The sequence below is a fragment of the Marmota monax genome, unplaced genomic scaffold (assembly GCF_021218885.2).
Source record: "Marmota monax isolate L192 unplaced genomic scaffold, Marmota_monax_Labrador192_F-V1.1 WCK01_AAM20220418_F8-fsc00081, whole genome shotgun sequence".
Classification (NCBI taxonomy): Eukaryota; Metazoa; Chordata; class Mammalia; order Rodentia; family Sciuridae; genus Marmota; species Marmota monax.
In genome coordinates, this window is record NW_026695234.1 from 4,927,407 (window position 1) to 4,946,830 (window position 19,424).

The 19,424-nt window shown below is 35.8% G+C and overlaps 1 protein-coding gene across 3 annotated transcripts in view; it reads left to right on the forward strand.

Annotated features, from left to right (window-relative positions):
* Ddx6 (DEAD-box helicase 6) overlaps positions 1-14,386 on the forward strand; it is a 29,368-nt gene extending 14,982 nt beyond the window's left edge. For all 3 annotated transcript variants that reach the window (XM_046438817.2, XM_046438818.2, XM_046438816.2), the window contains exons 6-14: positions 263-409; positions 1,480-1,574; positions 2,592-2,714; positions 2,887-3,015; positions 4,085-4,201; positions 6,806-6,869; positions 10,359-10,460; positions 11,394-11,576; positions 12,698-14,386. In XM_046438817.2, the coding sequence (XP_046294773.1) occupies positions 263-409; positions 1,480-1,574; positions 2,592-2,714; positions 2,887-3,015; positions 4,085-4,201; positions 6,806-6,869; positions 10,359-10,460; positions 11,394-11,569 (953 nt within the window). In that variant the 3' untranslated portion in view covers positions 11,570-11,576; positions 12,698-14,386. The remainder of the gene's footprint in view (positions 1-262; positions 410-1,479; positions 1,575-2,591; positions 2,715-2,886; positions 3,016-4,084; positions 4,202-6,805; positions 6,870-10,358; positions 10,461-11,393; positions 11,577-12,697) is intronic.
* Positions 14,387-19,424: the final 5,038 nt, after the last annotated feature.

A 19,424-nucleotide genomic window follows, 5' to 3' on the forward strand; every position in this document is an offset into this window, starting at 1 on the left:
TTTCCTATGGTGCAAATATAGAAAGAACCTGGGCAGTTGGAGTTTCCTACTTGGATGCTTAAATTAGTGAATCTCTCCCTGTCAAACAAATGTAATTAGGACTTGTTAAGAATATTGTTAATGATCTTTTAGGCCTGTGATAATTAGACTTAATATCTCTCAGTATCTGATTTACAAGGAACATTATTTTTATATCTTCTTAAACTCTTGACATTCTTTTTTTTTTTTTTCCTTCCATTTTCTGTTCCCTGATATTTTCTAGCAATGGTGATTGTTCCCACTAGAGAACTTGCTCTACAGGTCAGTCAAATTTGCATCCAGGTCAGCAAACACATGGGAGGGGCCAAAGTGATGGCAACCACAGGAGGAACCAATTTACGGGATGACATAATGCGTCTTGATGATACAGGTAGGAAATGGTTAATATAAAGTACAATAGTTCTCTTATAATTTTAGTCACATGTTGCTTCCTTACAGTAAATTAGTAAAAATTGTTAAAAATTAAGATAACAGATACATTGCAATAGAAAATGAAAAGAGATGATTTTATTCAATAAAGGGCAAATTGATTATTGAAAGGTTTTTAATGTAAGTAGTAATTTTTTAATGTAACTGAAAATAGTAAATTTATATTTATCTAATTTGTAAGGCTGAAAAATAATGGTAATGGTTAACATCAGTTATTGGAAATATAGGCTGTCTTACAATTTGGGAGTATAAATTGATCTCTGTTGTGGGCAGTTTGGCATTATATCTCCGTATTATAAATGTATATTTTCAAGAATTTTTCCTGAAGAAATAATTGGGTAAGTACAAGACTAGATAGATATAGATAGATATAGATATATGGATATATGGTTATTTACTAAATGGTGTATAGTGCTGAAAAAATCAGATTACTCTAAATAAATTGGCTAATACATTGGACTTCGATCTGAATGGACTTCCATGTAGCCATTAAAGAGTGAAAATGATTGGTGTTCACTTCTATGACGAGATCTCCATGTACATACTGAATGTAAAGGTAACAACTAGCAAGAAAGAGATTACTTAAAAGATCATACAGATTTTTGTCAGAATTTTATATATAATTATCTCTTTAATTGATACTTTTTTTATATTGCACAACTGTTAAAAATTGTCATTTTATCATTATAACAGTATCGCCTGAATCTCCTGTTCTAGATTAGAGGTATTTCTATTAGTATTTATTGTGGATTGTCCTCAGACAGGATGTATGTCCCCTATTTGGAGCAAATGATTTGGGAAGCTGTAGCTCACCCAGTGTAGAAGTGCAGTAAAGTTTTTTTTTTTTTTTTTAGCTGTCTTGAGGTAAAATGGAAATAGAAAGCCTAAAACACATCCTTGTGTCTTTTTATATTACTCCCATCCCAATGACAGTGTTTATGTTAAAGCCTTTACAGTCCTTTTGGTCCAAACTAAAATTAATGAGAATAATGTTTCTAAATCTTGTTGTAGTGCATGTGGTGATTGCTACCCCTGGCAGAATCCTGGATCTGATCAAGAAAGGAGTAGCAAAGGTTGATCATGTCCAGATGATAGTATTGGATGAGGTAATGTCTCCATTTGGAAAGATATTTTTCTGTACAATTCTATGCTTTGCTTATATTTTCCAGTGAAACAGCAAAGTCTGTTTCTGTTTATGACCTAATAACATGACTAATCAAGTTTAAACTGGTTTGCTTATAAAAAAAAACATGTTTATCTTCCAAGGTAGTAGATGATGGGCATTTATAGGAATTCGGCCTCTTTTTCCCTTAGGGATACCAGATAAGTTTTTTTTGTTTTTGTTTTTAAGCAGTTGGACACAGTACCTTTTAAGATGAGGAGTTACTGAATAACCTCAAAGCCAAGTTGATTATAATACTGTCTGTAAATCCCATTAATCTTTAACGCTTTATATTGGGTTTTTTTTTTTTTTTTGGTCACATGTATTATCTGAATAGGTTATAAGTGCCTTTTAAGAACTTGCTCAACTTTCTATCACTGGAATCTGATAGTGTTTTATAAATGTAGAATATCAGTGTTAAATGTTCTGGCATAGTTAGTTTTCCCATTTGGATTGTGTGGTAAGAAGATAACCCAGCTTAATAGTTGTGGAAACCAAGGTTCAAAATGATTGAGTAATATCCCAACACAGCTAATGAATAAAGGAGACATTTCAACCCAGATGGTTTGACTCTAGAACCTATATTTTAAATATAGGTTTTAAATATATATTTTAAATATAGGTTTTAAATATATATTTTAAATATATATTTTATACTACCCTTTTAATGGGAATCACCTGAAAAATTCTGTCACGGGGATGGGGGGTGGCTTCAGTCTAGAATTTTTTTCTTTTTCCTAAAAAAATAGGGATTATAGACTTTTCCCTTTCTGGATCAGTGGGAGTTTGTCTTGGTGCCATTGTACTTTGTGCAGTGTTGGAGTGAACTTATTTATAACCAGGAATGTTCTATGGATGTTTTTGTTGGATTATGCTTTATTCTTTGTCCACACTACACATCAACCAACGACGTTATACATTAATTCATTGTCTTAAAAATTGTCTTCTCTTTGTACTATAGGCAGATAAGTTGCTGTCGCAGGATTTTGTGCAGATAATGGAGGATATTATTCTCACGCTACCTAAAAACAGGCAGATTTTACTATATTCTGCTACTTTCCCTCTTAGTGTACAAAAGTTCATGGTAAGTATAAATCTGTACTTGTAATCAGTGCCATCCTGTTGCCTTGTATGCTTTTACCCATAGTTACATCTTAGAGTATACGCTTTACACTGGTTATTTCAAGTTTTTGGCTTTTTGAGTTGAAGGGAGAAAAATACTGCTTTCCTTTAAGTGTGTTTCTTCTTATTTTCAGAATTCCCATTTGCAGAAACCCTATGAGATAAACCTGATGGAGGAACTAACTCTGAAGGGAGTAACCCAGTACTACGCATATGTAACTGAGCGCCAAAAAGTACACTGCCTCAACACACTTTTTTCCAGGGTAAGTAGTAGATTTCTGTTGCTGAATATTTTCTATCATTTATTCCCAGTAAAAAAAGTTAAATGAATTTTGCTTTGATCTTCAGTAAATAGCAGTTTTAGTTGTTGACCTGAAGTTGAAACTTTATAATCAACACAGACACTTTTAGTCTACAATAATGTAACCTTACTTACAGTTATCCTTATTATTCACAGTCTGTTTATGAATTTGCCTGGTCACTAAAATTATTTATAGCTCCAAAATCAATGCTGAATGCACTTTCATGATCATTTGAATTATGCAGGTTGGCCATAAATTGACTCACTTGACATGTACATTTCCCAACTAAAGGTCTGGGAAGATGACACTCTGCTTTCTTGTTTTAGCTCTCATACTGTAAACAAGTGTCCATTTGGCACTCTTAATGCCATATTTATCAAATTTTTGTATTTTTTCTTTATATATATAGATAATGTATATTTTAGTTGTAGTTGGACTCAATATCTTTATTTATTTTTATGTGGTGCTGAGGATTGAGCCCAGGGCCTCGCACGTGTTAGGCAAGCGCTCTACCGCTGAGCAACAACCTCAGCCCCAAATTTTTGTGTTTTTTATTATTTTGTTTTCGTGTTGATGATTCACTATTTCACATGGCCCCTTCACATAGTGCTGAAGAGTTTGCTCACTGCTCCTAAACACGAGACTAATTTGCCTTGTAGAGAAAATGTAGGTTGGATAAGCTTTTGGCAGTCATGAGTTATAATCATTATATAATTATCTGCAATTATTAAGTAAACAAAACATTTACAGTTTTTATAACTTTCCATCTGATATCATAAGATTCCAAATTTTAGGCCTTTTAAAAATTTTTTGGTACCGGGGATTGGACACAGGTGCATTTAACTACTGAGCCACATCCCCAGCCCTTGTTTCTTAATATATTTTATGGCAGGGGGTGGGGGGTGCTTGTTGAGTTGCTTAGGGTAATCTGCCATCATGCTGGCATTTTTCTTCTTTGCTAGTTACTAGCAAAACAAAATGAAAGTCTTTGCTTTTCTTTCTCATACTAATTAATTTTTTCTGTGCTCAGCTTCAGATAAACCAGTCGATCATTTTCTGTAACTCTTCTCAGCGAGTTGAATTGCTAGCCAAGAAGATTTCTCAACTGGGTTATTCCTGCTTCTATATCCATGCTAAAATGAGGCAGGTGAGTATAAAGTGGACTTGAACAGATTTACAAAAATAATCTAATTATTTCTTGGATTTTATTTTATTTATTCATTTCTAAAGATTGAACCTGGGGTGCTTTACCACTGAACAACATCCCCAGTCCTTTTTATTTTGAGACAGGGTCCTGTCAAATTGCCCAGGCTGTCCTTGATATTGCAATCCCGCCTCTGCCTCTTGAGTTGCTGGGATTATAGGCATGCACCAGTGTACTGGGCTGGGTTTGGTGATTTTTTGTTGTTTTTTTAATTTATTTTTTAGATGTGGTTGGACACAACACCTTTATTTCACTTGTTTATTTTTTTATGTGGTTCTGAGGTTCGAACCCAGGGTCTTGCACAAGCGAGGCAAGCGTTCTACCGCTGAGCCACAACTCCAGCCCCATGGGCTGTTTTGTTTTAATATGCCTCCAAATGCCCTGAATTTAAGAATAGACTATTCTTCACTGAGGGTATAGCTCAGTGGCAATGAAAGGCCCTGGGTTCAATCTTCAGCACCAGGAGGAGAGAAAAATAGTATTGTTCTTTAGTAGCAAAGGCCCCTTCATTATAACACTCCCTAAGGTTCAGTTATCTAAAAATAAAAAGGGGTAATGGTATACTCATACCTTAGAAGGTGCAAAAAGATTGAGAATAATGTGTGAGTAAGTGTATTCTAAGCTATCAGGCGTGATAGAGAAGTGAAATTTTATTCCTTTTTCCTAGGTAAGCTCTAGATGTGCATTGTTGCATACAATAACCACATATAGAGCGCTCACCTAGCACATGCGAGGCCCTGGGTTCGATCCTCAGCACCACATAAAAATAGATATTTTAAAAAATTAGTTAAAGTGAAAATTAAAAATTAGGGGCTGAGGTTGTGACTCAGCGGTAGAGCTCATGCCTACCACATGTGAGGCCCTAGGTTTGATCCTCAGCACCACATAAAAATAAATAAAGATATGGAATCCAACTACAACTAAAAAAAAATATATTAAAATAAAGGACAGGCTGGGGTTGTGGCTCAGTGGTAGAGTGCTTGCCTCGCATGTGTGAGACCCTGGGTTTGATCCTCAGCACTACATAAAAATAAACAAAATAAAGATATTGTACCCATGTAGAACTAAAAAAATTAAAAAAAAAAAAAAAAAAGGGCTGGGGCTATAGCTCAGTGGTAGAGCGCCTGCCTCACACTCATGAGGCACTGGGTTCGATCCTCAGCACCACATAAAAATAAATCTATTTATTTATTTATTTTTTTAAGGAAAATTAAAAATTAGTTTCTTAGACAAATTAGCAATATTGCAGGGGCTCAGTTAACTACCTGTGGCTAGTGACTTTCATATTGGAGAGTAATGAAGAACATTTCCTTTATTACAGAAAGCTCTGGTCTAGATTTTTAACTTATTGTTATAATAATTTCCTCTTATCTGCGGAGGTACCACGATCCTCAGTAGATGCCTGAAACTTCATAAAACCATCTCTAAATTCTGTTTTTTCTATATATTACACACTTATAGATTAGTCATGGTGATTAGTAATGGTAATAAAATGGAATAATTATGCAATAGACTATAATGTCATATTACTGATGCCTCTCAAAATATCTTACTATACTAAACTCACCCTTCTTATAATGATGTGAGGTTGTTAAATGAAACGGGGTGAATCACATAGGCATTATGAGTGATGCAACTTTGGCTCTTACATAAGAGTTGCTTGAATACAGGCACTATGACAGTTGATCTGATAACTGAGATAGCTAAGTGATGTGGGTAGTGTATACAGTAGTATGTGCACTGTGGATATATGGACAAAGGGATTGTTCATGTCCCAGACAGAGTGGTGCAAGATTTCATCACTCTTCAAAAGGGCGTGCAATTTAAAACTTACAATTGAATTTCTGGGGTTTCTTATCCATTTAATATTTTTGGTTTATTTTGCTACATGAAGAAAAACAAACTGAAAAGGCAGGTAGACAGTCAAGTCAGACAAAGCAAATGGATTTAGTACCCTTCCATCTCTACTCTTGGAATCTTATTGGTATGAGATTAATATGGGTAACAGACTATGGAAAAGCAAAACAAAGGATAAGACTGAGCTATTGTATATGGTCCCCAAACTGATAGGTCCCCCCCCCCCCCCATAAAAGTTAGTATAGACTGATTAAGACATTAGATTTGGTTTTGAAGGGACCTTAATGTCATGGGCTAGGGATGTAGGTCAGTGGTAGAGTGCTTACCTAGCATGTGCAAGGTCCTGGGTTCGATCCTCCATACCACAAATGAAAGAGAAAATAAAGCTTAATGTCGTGGATCATTTTGGTGTAAAGAACTGATTGAAGCGAGGTGTATTGGTGCATGCCTATAATTCTAAGGATCCAGAAGTCTGAGACAAGAGGACCACAAGTTCAAGAGCAGCCTTGGCAACTTAGCAAGACCCTTTCTCAAAAGGTTAGGGGTGTAGCTCACTAGTAGAATGTCCCTGGGTTCAGTTCCCAGTACCACAGGAAGTTAGATGTTAAAAAAGGACTGGTTAGGAGACACAATGACCAAAAATTTGTGCTATGTATTAGTTTTAATTAAATGGAGTGCTTTTCTTCCTAGGAACATCGAAATCGTGTGTTTCATGATTTCCGAAATGGCTTATGCCGCAATCTTGTTTGCACTGGTAAGTATTTTTTTATGTTTCTTTTACCTATTGTTTTTTTCCCCATACTTCTGTTTGCTTTTTTATGTATCATACAATGTAGCTTGTGATGTAGACCAGCATAGCCTACTACCACTTTGAGAATTTCTGAAATTAAGAATGAACCTTTGTTAACCCCCAAAGTTGGGCTCCTTATCTGAATCTGCAGAATACTTGTCTGATATCTATCTATTTATTTATTTTTGTTCTTTTTAGTTATACATGACATAAATTGTATTTTGACTATTATATATGCACAGAGTATAATTTCCCATTTTTCTGGTGAGCACACGCCCTATCACTGGTCATGTATTTATATATAAACATAGGAAATTTTGTCCGATTCATTCTACTGTTTTTGCCATTCCCATCCCCTCATCCTTCTCCCCCACTGGCACTCTTTTAAATTATTTTTGGAATTTGTGTTTTGTTGTTTATTTTTTTTAACATTTATTTTTAGTTGTAGTTGGACACAATACCTTTATTCTCTGTTTATTTATTTTTATGTGGTGCTGAGGATCGAACCCAGGGCCTCGCACCTGCTAGGCAAGTGCTCTACTGCTGAACCACAATCCCAGCCCCAAGAATTTGTGTGTTTTTTGAGTAGTTTTAGCATACAGGAATGAGCTAACACAAAAAGAATACTAAGAAATTCCGTATGTTTTTTGAAAAGAAAAATAAAAAAGAAATTAACGTGTTTTTGAAGTTGTCTTTTTGTTTTTCCTCAGAAACAGACTAGTCTATTTTGGTTTATTTTGCTACATGAAGAAAAATAAACTGAAAAGACAGGTAGACAGTCAAGTCAGACAAAGCAAATGGATTCAGTACCCTTCCATCTCTACACTTGGAATCTTATTGGTATGAGATTAATAATCTAGTGTATATTGCCAGGCGCATTGGCTGACGCCTATAATCCCAGTGGCTTGAGAGGGTGAGGCAGGAGGATCACGAGTTCAACACCAGTATCAGCAACAGTAAGGCGCTAAGCAACTCAGACCCTGTCTCTAAATAAAATACAAAAATAGGGCTGGGTGCCCCTGAATTCAATCCCTTGTACCAAAAAAGAAAAGAAAAAAACTAGTTGTAAAATGGAGCACTTGGAATTTGAGATATATATACAGAAGAATACACTAATTTGTACAATAATTGATTAAATTTTGCCTATGTATACACTCAAACAACAGTCACTCAGATAAAGTTTTAGAATATTTAAAAATCTGGATTTTTATAAAAATGCTATTCTAGAAATAAACTTCAATATTTTTCTCCCGGAATATTAAATTGTGGTGATTGACAAAAAGAAAGAAAGTGATTACAAAACATCTTGCATATTTATAGTGTCTTTGCCTTACATCTGAAAGGACGATTGACCTTTAAGTATACTTAAAATATAAGTAACCTGATTTAATGGAAAAGATATTAGACTCCTTGAGTTCAGAGATTAGGTTCCAGTCCTCAGTTTTGTTTTGTGTTTTTCCTTTAAACTTCTAATTGTGACCTGGGGCAAGTCCTATTTTCTCTTTTATACTGTCTCAGAATTTATAGAGAAATGGTACCAATTGTCATCAGGCATTCCCTTATTAGAGAGTGAATTACTCTTTTTTTTTTTTTTTTTTTTTAATTTGGTACTGAGGATTGAACCCAGTGGTACTCAATCACTGAGCCACATCCCCAGCCCTTTTTTATATTTTATTTAGAGACAGGGTCTCACTGAGTTGCTAAGACTGGCTTTGAACTTGCAATCCTCTTGCTTCAGCCTCCAGAGCCACTGGGATTACAGGTGCCCAGCAGTTTTTCTTTAAGAAAAGGAATTTGAGGCTGAGAAGCCATGGATTCAATCTCTAGTTCCCAAAAATAAAATAGTAAAAGTTCTTAGCATTTGCACATTGAAAAGAATTGTTACACTGGTTAGTTGGTTTTATTTTTAATAGTTAATTACATGGTTGCCCTCAGATAAGGTTTTGGAATGCTAATACTTTGTCCTTTCTGTTTTTTCAGGATAGTGTGTAATATATAAACATTTAAATTTTACCCTTTCTTCAGGGAGCAGTGATTTAATCAGACACAAAAAGACAAACAGCTTTAAGGCAAGGCTTCCACACTTTTTCTTTAAAATGCCAGGTAGTAAATATTTTAGACTGTACACAATATGGTGTCTGTTTACAAGTAATCTCAACTCTGTCATTGTAGTTCAAAAGCAGCCTTAGTACATTAATCAAAGGGCGTAATTTTATTGCAGTCAAACTTTACTTACAAAAAAATATTAGTTGGGCTGGATTCAAAAGAGAGGAAAAAGTGATGAGCAAGTATGAAGTACAAATAATAAGAAATCGTAAGTGTTCATTGGAATGCACAGTAAATTATTAGCTGTGAGGTGGTTTGAGAAGAGATGTAATTTTAATTAGCTTTATAACCTGGGTAAGTTTTAGACCTGCAGAAGAAGAAATTTTAAGTTAGGTGACTGGGATTTTTTAAATAAATGATCCATAGAGGGCCTAGAAGGTAAGTTTGAGAAAGAACAAGTGAATGAGTTTGGTAGAAATGTATTAGAGAATTAAATTAGGACCAACTTGGGGACCTCAACTGTCAATTTAGATTTTATCTAATAACAATTTTTTTGGTTGGAAGTTGGGTGCCAGAGGTTGAACTACGGGGCACTCAACCACTGAGCTACATCCCCAGCCCTGTTTTGTGTTTATTTTTTATTTTGAAACAGGGTCTAGCTAAGTTACCAAGCCTGGCCCCAAACTTGCCATCCCCTTGACTCAGCCTTCCAAGTAGCTGGGATTAAAGACATGTGACACCATGCCCAGCTGTCATGGAGCTGATAGAAATAATAGCTAGGTTTACTTGTTTCTATCTAGGTCTCCACCCACAGAATTTGAACTAGCTTAGTAATTATGGGTCTAGAAAGGAATAGAAGGAATTTTGCCCATTAACTTACTTCAAGTCTGTTGTAAATCATTTAGCAGAGTGGAATGAATGCTAAACAAAACATGCTGATTAGTGAAATTATCTCTTTTTGAAGTAAAGTATAAATCTTAGATTAAATGCTAGAAAATAGACTAAAGGAAATTACTGTTTACTCCTGAGGCTTCTTTATGAATTTAATATACCAGTCATCACGGTCATGTTCCTGCATTTGTGCAATTACCTTAGGCCATTATTTAAAACTCACTTACAGGGGCTAGGGATATAGCTCAGTTGGTAGAGCACTTGCCTAGCATGTGAAAATCCCTGGGTTCAATCCCCAAGACCACCAAAAAACCCCACAAAACTTATAGGAATGGAAAAGGGTAATTTGTGAGTTGTAATCATGAAAGGTATTGTCAATAATTTGCAAGTGCATGTTAATAACTGAAATTTTAAAACTTAGGTTACAAGAAATGTGTTTAAAATATGGTGTCAAGAAGAAGCATGTTTAAATTAAAAGGTATAATAGAAATTAATCTTTTTATTTGTTTTTTAAAGATCTGTTTACCCGAGGTATTGATATACAAGCTGTGAATGTGGTAATAAATTTTGACTTCCCAAAGCTGGCAGAGACCTATCTTCATCGTATTGGAAGATCAGGTGAGGAAGAGAAAGAGGATGGTTTGTGGGAGTTGGTTTTTGAGAAGTGTGATTACTAAAATTTTGTTCCTTTGTGGAACAGTATAAGGGTTGAGTTTGTAGCTCAGTGGTATATCACTTGCCTAGCATGTACAAGGTCCTGGGTTCTATTCCCAGTGTTGCAAAAAAAAAAAATATATATATATATATATAAAAAATACACTATCTACTATAACAGTGAATTTACACTAATTCAGTCATTTGATTAAAACTCCAGTTTCTAATTCTAAGTAATTTATTAAGAGTTAAAATGACTACTTATTTTAAGATGAAATTAATGTGAAAACTTGACTCATTGGATGGTACTGTGACTGTACTGTTCAGTGTGTGTGTTTTGGCAACTTTTGATGATGTGAGCATCTATTTTGTCACTTGAAGAAGGTAAAATAAAATACAGTGGTTTCTCAGTATCCATGTGGTTTTCGTTCTAGTATTTCATATGAATATCAACATCTGGGTGCTCAAGTTCAAGTCTCTTGTATAAATGGCATGGTATTTGGCACAGAACCTGTGCACGTTGTTCCAGTATACTTAGAAATTTTCCTTAACTTGTTTATAATACCTGATACAATGGAAGTAGTAGTTATACTATGGTATTTAGGGAATAATGGCCAAAAAAAGTCTGTACACACTTAGTGTAATTAGACTTTTTTCCATATATTTTCAATCCGTGGTTGGTTGTATCCGAAGATGTGGAACCCATAGATGCAGAAGGCCAACTGTACTATTTTGGACTGAGATCTGAAGATAACCTGGTAATGAGGAGATCATAAGAAATGTTTTCTTACACTTAGACTGGCACTGAACATAGATATTAATTCTTTGTGTTTTTGCCAGGTTAAAGACTTATGCCTATGTATGTATTATATTTAACTTTTTTTTTTTTTTTTTAAGGTCGCTTTGGTCATCTTGGCTTAGCCATCAACTTGATCACATATGATGATCGTTTCAACCTGAAAAGTATTGAGGAGCAGCTGGGAACAGAAATTAAACCTATTCCAAGCAACATTGACAAGAGTCTGTATGTGGCAGAATACCACAGCGAGCCTGTAGAAGATGAGAAACCTTAACAAGCATGTATGTACTTAACAATAGTGAAGTGAGCAGAACTTTTAAATGTAAAGGAAAGAAATAAGAGTCTTTTTTCCTAGGGGAAATTTGGTATGCCACCATGTATAATTGCAAATAGGGTTTAAAAAAATTAACATAAATGGCATAAAGCAGACATTGCTTAGGTGAGGTAGTACTATCATTAGAGAATATATTAGTGATATTCTGGAATGTAGCTTCCTGATGAGTGTAATAGCAGTACTTAACACACATTTGGATTCCAAAAATAAAGTTAAAAAAAATTATGTATTTAGTTTTGACAGTTATAAAGATGGCTTTTTAAAATGCCCACTCTGATTTCCTGAAGAGCCATCTTTTTTTATCTTCATCCAATTTAATTTGACAATAATTTCAAACCCATAGTAAGCATATTAATATAGCTTAAAGAATTCTCAAATTATTCTTTTCACTTTAACTTTTTCCCTAAGTTAAATATCACTGCAAAACCCTTAGACAAACAAAACTACAAATATTTGTTAGTACTTTGGCATACTATTCAATTCATTTAAATCAATATTTTTTTGAGTTGTCGATAGACCTTTATTTTATTTATTTATTTTTATGTGGTGCTGAGAATTGAACTCAGTGCCTCACACATGGTGGGCAAGCACTCCACCACTGAGCCTTTAAATAAGCATTTTTTCCTTGATGTAATTGTTCCTAATGAGGGCTGCAACATGGACTTTCAGGATCTCATTCTGTCTCAGGAATAGCTAGGAGGAGTTCATTAATTGTACCCAGTGGATATTCGGATATATATTCATTCTCTCTCTCTCTCTCTCTCTCTCTCTCTCTGTATTTATGTGTATATATACATATATATTTTTTTTATATATACACACACACACACACACACCTGTATTTTATTTATTTATTATATGGTGCTGAGGATTGAACCCAGTGCCTAGCACATGTTAGGCGAGAGCTCTACTGCTGAGCCACAACCCTGTCCCCTACCCCCAGTGGATTCTACAGTAAACAAAAATTCAGTAGAAACTACTAGACAGAGATTTGGAATGAGAATTGTGAAATGTATATATCCTAGCTTTCACAAATGTTAATTTTAGATTTCTCCACTCTTTCTGTAGGCTTTATGACAAAACTACAGAACGCTCCTTTGGATCTGTGACACATCGTTTTTTGGGGGGTGCTCTTCTCTTTGTGGGTTTTTCATCTTCTTTTATTTTGGAGCTATGAAGACTTAAAAAGCTCAGACATTTTTCTTTTTTTAACTGGTGAAGAGGAAAAAAACTGAAAAGAAGGAATATACCTTTTTTGTTCCACTGATTTGCACTGTGTGCTGACTGAACATTAGTTGCACTAACTGCTGGTTTTTAAAAAAAAAAATGTTTTTTGGGGGAAAGGGGACAAGGAAGGAGGAAAAAGAAGAGAAGGGGAGAAACCCTAAAAAGAGAAGAATCTTGAACACACAAGCTTGTCTACAATTTCAAAATTCTCCAACAGCTGACTCTTCAAGTGCATTTCAACTTCTCCCTAATTGCTCATCCGTTTTTTAAGCCTGAAGAGCTTATTACTTATTTGTGCGAAGTGCCTTATGCTATAAGACCATTCAGAATATCATCTTTTAGACGCAGCCCGAGGAATCCACAATTTTTCTTCCTTTCTTTTTTCTTTCTTTTTTATTTTTAAATTTTTTTTTATTTTTATTTTTTTGTCTTTCCATTTTGGTTTCAAGTTGAAGTCTCTCTCTTCCCTTTTTACCTAGTACCGAAACCCAGGGCTGAAAGATGAAACTTGCTAGTAATGTTAAACACCATTTTCTTTTTCTTTATGAGGAGGAGTTGATATGCAACTGCAGTTCATCCGCACTGTAAATACATGTATTTAAAAAAAAAAAAAAACAATCCCAAGTAAAAATTTCTTCTGGGCTGAGTAGATACATCATCGCTCCCAAAGGAAAGAGCAGTCTATCATTGCAGGAGCCATATGACAAGCCTTTGTGCTCTATAGCAGAACACTAAAGACTGGTTTACATACGCCTCCATTAGCAGTATGGCACTTGATGTGTAGACGTGATGTCGGAGCCTTGACCCTCTTTCCTCTGTGGCAAAGTGTGTCCCATAGAAAATTGGGTGTGTATACTTGTAAAAACTTTGTAAATAAGTTTTTTTCTGGGTTCATATATATATATATAATATATATATATATATACATATATATATATTATTTTTTTTCTTTGATGAAGGTTGCTGGGATTAAGGGGATTAGAGTGATTATGGGAGCAGCTAAAGATGAGAGGGGCTCAGTTTTCTGCAACACTAAATTCTAAAAAGGAGTACTTTGGCCTCTACTGTAGAAACCAGACATCTATGGGACCCTGTGTTAGAAAAGGGACCCAGAGGTCTGGAATGCACTGTTTGCTGCCACACTGTCACATAGTACATTTGGAGTAGTCTTCACCAGAGAGCAAGAAAATTTAAAAAAATCTAATTAAAGGTGATTTTTTTTTTTTTTTTTTTTTTTTTGAGAAGCTCTCTGATTTTGCTTCTTCCTTTATAAAAGTTTGAGGAACTTTTTCAAACTCTGCAAAAGGGGGCAAAGATTAATCTGTGCAGTGTGGGAATTACGTTAAGTAGCAGTGTCTTTGAGCAGAACATGTATAAAGCATGGATTTGCATTTCAGAATATTAGCCAGTATCAGCTTTGGTAATGTTAGCAGTTCTGGAGCTTAATTTTTCTGTGGATCATCTCCTGTAGTGTATAAATGCGTTGCCCTCTGCCCACCTTGATAAATAAACTTCTGCAGAAATGGGCAACCCCTGAGAGCTGTTAACTTCCATGCTACAGAAAGCTGCTTGCTATCCTCTTGTGTTGTGACAAGAATTGTTATGTCATTTTGCATTGTAAATTGCTGGCAAATGCTTTACAGTCAGTAGTGTTGCTTTAAATTGCGCCCCTCCCAACATGCTTGATGTTTGGCCTGATCTCCAGGCAAAAGGAGTGAGATGAATCAAAACCAGTGAACTTTTTTTTTAAAAAATGTTTTTAATTCCCTTTTAACCCAGTGTACTAGGTCTATCAGGAGGCATCTTGGGGAGGAAAAAAAGCAAAAAAACAAAAATTTTTTTAAAATTGATTTCCATCTTCCATTGTTTTTCAAATCCCTAAAATATTACAGATAAATCCTGCATATGCTTTCATGCTCAGTTCATCTGGAGAAAGAAATCAGTTAATTGAAGTTGCTTTTTTGACTCTGCCTAATTCTAAGGAAAACTATTTGAGACTTGCCCCAAATTGCTTGGGGATCAAAATCCTGCAGATGCCTCCTGATCAGACAGCCCTAACTCCTTAACAGCTGTAGCAAGAGCTGCACAGTACAAACCCAAAAAGAGCAAGCTCCTTTATTTGGCATCCAAGTCACATATGCCCTATCTAGTCAACATTGGTTAATAAACAAAAACCCTATATTAAGGAAGTAACTTTTTTCCAAGGGGGAGGGAACTTTAAAGTTGTCATCTTTTGACCAACATATCTTGGCCTTGTACTGATGCAGCTCTCTTATATCCCCCTCCTGCTGCCGTCTCTGGCAAGATAAGAGGGATCATTCATGTAGAACAAGAAAGGAGTATAAATGCAATTTTGTGTCTCGCCAGAGAGCCTGTGGGTAACTAAACAAAAAGCAGTCGTCTTTGTCAATCTTAAGACTGCTGGCTGGTGCCACATGCCTGTGGGTCCCTCTTAAAGCACAGACTTAAATTGAAAGTATTACTGAAGTACAGCCTCTGTTGAGGAAGTGGCACTTAGAAAACTATCTGGGACACCACAATTGGACACTGTCTTTTAGACAGCTGTCTAGTTTTGGTGCTTGACTTGAATAGGAATTATTAAATGGAAAGATGCTCTAAAGACTAGGTCAAAGCCTAGTCCTTTTTTTTTTTTTTTTTTTTAATCCCTTATAAGGAGCATTGTTACTATTGGAAATTGTCTTCAGATTCTTTCCAGTTTTTGTTTTGTTTTTGTTTTTTCAGTAATGGTTATTTTTCTTCCTAGTGGTTCATTTGGATGAGAACTAGGCCCTGTTTTTATTATTAAAACTACATCCAATTCGTGGTTTAGCTTTCTGGTCACGTAGTAGTGTAGTGGGTTATGGATCATTTATTACACACCTTGCTGCCTCTGAGCCTGTTTTGTTTTTCTCTTGTGTTCTAAAGTGAAACTTTCTTGCCTTTCCCTTTGGTGTGGAATAAGTTTACCCTAAAATGATCTTTGATGGAAAGAAGTGAGGGAGAGGAAAACCAAAATATATTTCCAAATTATTTTCAAGTTGGTCCAAAAGGTTGGGGTGGGTGGGTGGGAGGGTGGTTAATCAGTATTTGTTTTCAGAATGAGATGGGAGCATCTTTCCTCTGCTTTGTGTTTGATACCATCATGCTTGGTTAAAACAAGACAACTCGGCACAAAGCCTTGAGTGTAAATTTTTGGAATCAAAACATCTCATTCTGATCATTTGGTTTAATTTTTCTTTTTTTTTTTTTCTTTTTTCTTTTTTTTAATGTGGGTGGGAGGGGAGGGTACTGTGTCCCAAAGGGGAGGGTGTCTGCACTAAGGATTTAGAAACACTTTGGAAGCTCATAACCTCATCAGAAACTGCCTTTAGCCACACTCCTGACCTTCTAGATGAGTAACAAAAAGATGAAATAAGTTCTTGGGAATGAAGCCATGTTATTTTAATTTGCTGCGTTTTCCAGTGTTCTATGTATCTTTACAGTTGTTATTGTGGAATCATTTTCTTGCCAAATATCTGTCAAGCAAAATTATTGGCCTCGTGGGAGCTGAAGTAAATCAGCTTTTTGGTGAACTTAATGTGTACTGGTGAGCTTGTGTAGTTCTGCTTTATATTCATAAAGATGGGTTCCTTTTTTTTTTTTCTTTTTTTTTTTTTTTTTTTTTAACTCCCAAAGAAAAGCTATACTCTCTGATCTGAAAACTCATCTTTGGGGTAAAGAGTTAAGTGTCCAAAGGTTTTAACTTCATGAGGTCAGAGGGAGCTAGCCTGGAACCTGGACTCTGCCCCTCCACAGCTGACAGATTCCAACAGAAGTGTATTTAAATTCTCCAGTAGACAATGCTGGGAAGGGCAAGGGAGGGGGTAGGGCTGGGTTATTAAGATGCAGGCTACTGTATTTTAACCAGTGATTGTCGGGGAGAGGTGCCTGGACAAAACAAAGTCACTTCCCTTTTTTTTGAAACAAAACAAACTTGAAAAAAAATTTTTGTTTGGTAAAAAGCGGGAGAAAATTCTAGTGTCCCTAGCCACAAGGGACCAGTTCCACTGAGAAGTGAACAGTGGAAATTCAAATTTGAAAATATTTGGGGAAAGGGAAAATTGGCTTTCTGTTAATTGGCAAGTGTTCCAGTGGGACTGTTTTTGATGGGATGTGTTATGTTGTATGTACCAGTATATAGACCAGAGTCTCAATTGAGTTTATAAGGTTCAGAAAAGATGGTTGGTAAAAATCTTGATTTTTGTTAATTTATCTCAATAAAAGCCCACTGGAACTCCAATTGTGTGTGTGCTGTATATCCTTGACAGCAGGCTGCATGTCTCAGTCTGAGAACATTTTACTTAAGTAATTCATATGGTGAAGCAGTCAGATGTTTTCAACAGTATTTCTGTGAGTCCCGATGACTAAAATCTGAGTGTTCATCTATCCTAGATAGTGTCCCGCCATACGTTTACAATCTTCATAGCCTAAATAGAGAACCCAGTAATCAGTTGGGAAGGAGGGAGATGTCCACAATGTCAAGGGATTATGTCATTACCTCCCAAAATTATTCTCAGGCATAAAGCTGAGCACACCAACAAAAACTTAAGAGAACTACAGAATACTGATGAAAGAAATCAGAAGACTTAAATAAAGAAATTCAGACACAAAGCTTCTCACACAGACCTTACCACCCCTCCCCTCAATAATAGAGAACCTAATATTTACGATATATGTTGAAAACCACAAAATATGAAAGAAATCAGACCTAAATGAATGGAGAGAGCAGTAATGGTCATGGATTGGGAAGATACTAAGGTGAGGTTAAATTTGATCTGTATAGATTGTGTTCCCAATCAATCCCAGCAGGCTTTTTTAGTTTTTTATCTTTTATCTGGGGCTGACCTTGAACTTGGAATCCTATGCCTTAACCTCCTGAGTTGCTGAGGTTGGTGTGTGCGACTGCTACATGTTATTTAAAAAATGTTTTTTTAAAAAATGAAGACCTAAAGATATTAAAAACTTGGAAAAACAATTTGTGACCTTGGTTGGGTTCTGCAGAAAGCAGAACATGCTCTTACAATTTAGTTCCAGTAAATTCAGAATTCAAAGAGATTGGCCAAAATTTGCAGCTGGTACATAAGAAAGTCAAATTGGGTGACCTGCCTTCAAACTGAGTTCTTTGACTAGGAAACATTTTAGACTTATGAAGTCACATAAGGGGACAAGCCACCAGTCTTTCTAAGGTGTAAGGAGAATCGATGTGAAAATCACTTAGGATTATTGTACAGGCTGGTATAAGGTCAGATTTCCTTGGGAACAGTTCCTAGATGTGTCTATATTTTCCATTCTGATTACACTAATTACAAGATATATCTGCCTTCCCAAGTCTGTTCTCATCTCAGTCTCCAGAATTGACCTGTATGAATCATGTTAACATTTCTTCTATTCCCTGGCTTCCATTTTTTTTGCTGGCCAGGGGTTCTCTGTGGAAATTGAAGGGAAGAGTAAGGTCCTTTGCGTCCCTAGTTAGAATTAGTGTCCCTCCAGTTCCCTACTTATAAGATTATCTCTGACTGCTTTGTCCCTCAGCTATGATAGGATCTACATGACCCTATCCCTCATTTTCTGCCACTGTCCTCCCCTTGTTAGGTTCTGCTACACTTATTACTTTCTAAATAGATTGTGTATAATAAGCTTGGTTGCAAGTGTGTCATCTTTTTCTGGTTGGAACCCAAATTGACAGAGTAATTGGTACTAGAAGTGACCCCAGGAAACACTTTGAAAATTAAATTCTGGGGTTGAGATAGTCATATCTGATGAGCTCAATGATGTCTTTATGAGGGCTGGTGGAGGAACAGAGGATAGAACCTGACTAATTCACTGCAAATGATGGTGTCACAATTCAGATTTTGACTAGGGATATCATGGAATGAAATGCAGGTAAAAGGAAAGACATGGGGAAATGGGGCTGTGGTGATTATTACAGGGACAATAGGTCCTCAGGCACTTACAGAATCAGAAAATTAAACATGCAATCAACATTCAAAGAGAAGAAGGCTTCCTTGGGAGTTTGAAGGGCCCTCATCTTGAGCTAATTGATTACCATGTCCCTAGGACTGAAATAAACAGCAGCCTAGGAAAGCTTTACTTCATCTGTATAAACAGATCTAGATAGCATAGAGGGAATTGACAACCTCAGCAACTGACCGAATCCACAAATTAATTCCCTGGCCCACAGAAATAAGAAACAATTTGACAGAAAATGCTAAATGGAAGCAACTAGAACTGCCTCTATCAAAGTAGTAAACCAGAAACAATACCACATTCTCTGAAAAGATTGAAGAGACTAGTGCTATCAACAAAGACTGATTTAATGCGTATATTTGGTTTGTGAAGAAGAGGCTAGGAGACTGACAGATTATCAAAAAAATCAGGAGGTGACTTCAACTGCTGTTCCAAATGTTTGCTTTGGTAGAGCAAATCAATATGTCCCCTGCCACCTGTTCACAGCTGTTGTAGTGAAAGCCTTTTTTCTTCAGACTTGATAGTAATAACTGTCAAAAGCAGTTTTCTTTCAGCTGATGGG